Here is a 2,695-nt window from a genome sequence, read left to right as displayed (position 1 = left end):
TTGCCTCAGTCACCGCCTCGCTCAACAGGAAATTTCCATTCCAGCCTTTCTTCTCCGTCCCTCCCTGTCTTAGTTGTATCTCTGCTTTGTTTTTCTCAGTGCCACCCTGAAAGCAGGGCACCCCATGGAGCCCAATTTGTGGCCCTCCATTCTGCACACTGGGCAGTAAATTTCATTTGTACAAGCTGCTGCATTGTGCCCTTCTTTGCCGCATTTGAAACAGTTTGCTGTCCTGTCCTATCCCTTACAATTTTCAGAGTTGTGTTCGTAACTCCAGCATTTTCTACAGTTTGGCACACTGTGTCTCATCTCCACCTTACATCGGGCCAGGCCTACCTTTATGAATCCCTGGGTTACTACTGCCTCTGCTATCTTTTTTGGCAGCTTCAAAGTGGCTGTTACTGTATTGTTTCCTGTCGGTCTGGTTTCACTTCTCCCCAGTTCTCTTCCCAGGCTTCTACTACTGTCCTCACAGCGTCAACTATCTCATCTTTTGTGGTGTCGCAGAGCATTCCCCTAATATATATGCTCTCCATTCCGGTCTCTCCGCCTAGGCTGGTTATCTTCATCTCCCCCTCTTTTATTAGTGCATCTTTAACCTCTTCCAAGGCCCTTTGGTTCTTATCCATGGTTATCAGCAATTTTCCTCCTCTAGTACTTCTAACCTCTCTTATGGAGTTTGTTACCTCGTTTCCGTCCATAGCTTTCATAGCCTTCTTTACCTCCTAGGTCCTTTCCCTCTTAGGTATTTCTCCCCCGCTTGTTGTGAATATCTCCACCTGGTGTTCCCAAGGTGAAAGACAGCCTCAACCATTTTTTGGAGGTTTTTGACCTCCATCCATTTGACATGGTGTACAAGATAGCAACGGGTAGAATGGGATTCTTAACGCTGCCCATTCCATTTTTTCCATTTCACAGTAATCTTCATATCCTATTTCTGCTTCTGGGAGCTCATTTATGATGGAGTTTCCACATCTGCATTCACAATTGCATGCATTCTTTTTCACTAGTTCTTCTCCACTTTTTATTTCTTCTTTCATATTCTCTATTACTTTTTCCATTTCTTCCATTCTTCTCTCGGCTCTTTCCATTCTTTCTTCTACCATCCTTTTTTCCTCCTTCAACTTGTTCATTTGGCTGTTTTCTTGCTTTTGATAGTTAGCTTTTTCTCTTTTCGCTTTGTCTTCTAATTCCTGTATCAGTTTCTTCATTTCCTCGACTTTTTTCTCGGCTCTTTCTACTTTTTCCTCGGCCACCCGTTTTTCCTCCTCCATTTTATTCATTTCGTCGATTTTTTCTTTTTGATCTTTATTTTTCCCTCTCTCCTCTCTGGTTTGCCTCATGGTTTCCTGTAATTGTGTTAGAAACTTTGTTCTTTCTTTCAGTTTCCCCACCTCTGTACTAATACGGCTGGAGAGTTTCTTGATCTCTATCTTCGTGTTTGTATGTCCCTTTATCAATGTCGTCATCTGTGCCGCCATCTCTACCATATTCTCCACTGTCCTTTCCAGTTTTTGGAACTCCTGTATTCTTCCCTCTATGTTGGTTTCTGATCCCCCTTGTTTCTCTGGAGTCCCCCTTCTTTTCCTTTTTTTCAGTTGTCCCGGCTCCTTCTCTTCGTCCGTGAGGTCTATCGTTTCCAAATCTTCCTTACTTCCCTCCGAGGTACCTGACCTCGATAACCTAACCTAACCTGACCTAACCTAACCTAAACTAACCTGTTTTTTTTTTGGGTGGGTGGAAAACCTTTTATAGGCACCATGAGCTGGTTTCAATTGCTGCATGGTAGTGCCGGAATCGTACAGCTAAACTGTCCATACCGGCTAAAAACCACCTTCTCTGCGAAGTCACCCGGAACCGTCCGCGAGGACATAGCATCAGATGACTTCCTTCTGTCTCCTTGTGTGTATTCTTTCCTTACTCTATTATTATGATGCCTCTTTTTTGCATTTCTAGCTCTTCCTTCTCCTTGGTCTTCATGATATCCCGAAAGAATGTTTTAACAATTTTCCAGTGTTCTCTGCTCTTTATGATGTACTCTTTTGTATTATTTATTGTGAGTTTCGTGCCAATCTCACTATCTGCTCTGTTACGCGTTACAGTCCATCTGAGGCAATCAAAGAGTGTGTGCTCAGCATCATCCCTCCGGTTGCAATAGATGCAGTTATCATCGGCGCTTTTCCCTATCTTGTGAGTATTGCTCCTAAATGAGCCATGTCCTGTCAGCGCCTGTGTTGTGAAATAGTCCACGTCCTCACACCCGATATTTGTCCATTCCGTAATATGCGGCAGTAACTTGTTCGTCCACTTATCCAGCCTGGACCACTCTTGTTGCCACTTCTCATGCGTCACAGCTCTTTCTGCGGCCCTTTCCATGTCGGTAGGAGTATGCCCCAGGTTAGGATCCTGACCCTCTCGTCAACCATTAGGTGGATGGGGGTTATCTCGCACACTACCTGGATCGCCTGTAGTGACACCGTTCTGTAGGCGCTGCCCACTCGCAGTGCCATTTTACTTTGGACTCTTTCAAACCTCTTCCTGTATTTCTGTACCAACATTGTCTCAGCCCATATAGGTGCAGCATACAGCAAGAAGGAATGGACGACTCCGGACAGGATCAGTCTTTTCCCACTTGTGGGTCCTCTGGTATTTACCATAAGCCTGGAAAGTGCCCCTGCTCGCTCCTCTGCTCTTG

General features: G+C 44.9%; 1 protein-coding gene across 1 annotated transcript; it reads right to left on the bottom strand.

The window, feature by feature from the left end:
* Positions 1-806: 806 nt before the first annotated feature.
* On the bottom strand, positions 807-2,473 carry LOC141482177 (uncharacterized). The gene has a single exon (XM_074175077.1). It carries the CDS (start codon positions 1,488-1,490, stop codon positions 807-809), a length of 684 nt encoding a protein of 227 aa, XP_074031178.1. The 5' UTR covers positions 1,491-2,473.
* Positions 2,474-2,695: the final 222 nt, after the last annotated feature.

This window comes from Leptinotarsa decemlineata, unplaced genomic scaffold (genome assembly GCF_025532065.1).
Source record: "Leptinotarsa decemlineata unplaced genomic scaffold, Ldec_3_MD MMD2_P_RNA_scaffold_12, whole genome shotgun sequence".
NCBI classification, from domain to species: Eukaryota; Metazoa; Arthropoda; class Insecta; order Coleoptera; family Chrysomelidae; genus Leptinotarsa; species Leptinotarsa decemlineata.
Note: the sequence above shows the minus strand (reverse complement) of the source record. Positions and strands in the feature narration are given on the sequence as shown.

Excerpts from the sequence above, each read along its gene's own strand:
- LOC141482177 (XM_074175077.1), bottom strand. The coding sequence starts at position 1,490 with ATGGTAGAGATGGCGGCACAGATGACGACATTGATAAAGGGACATACA.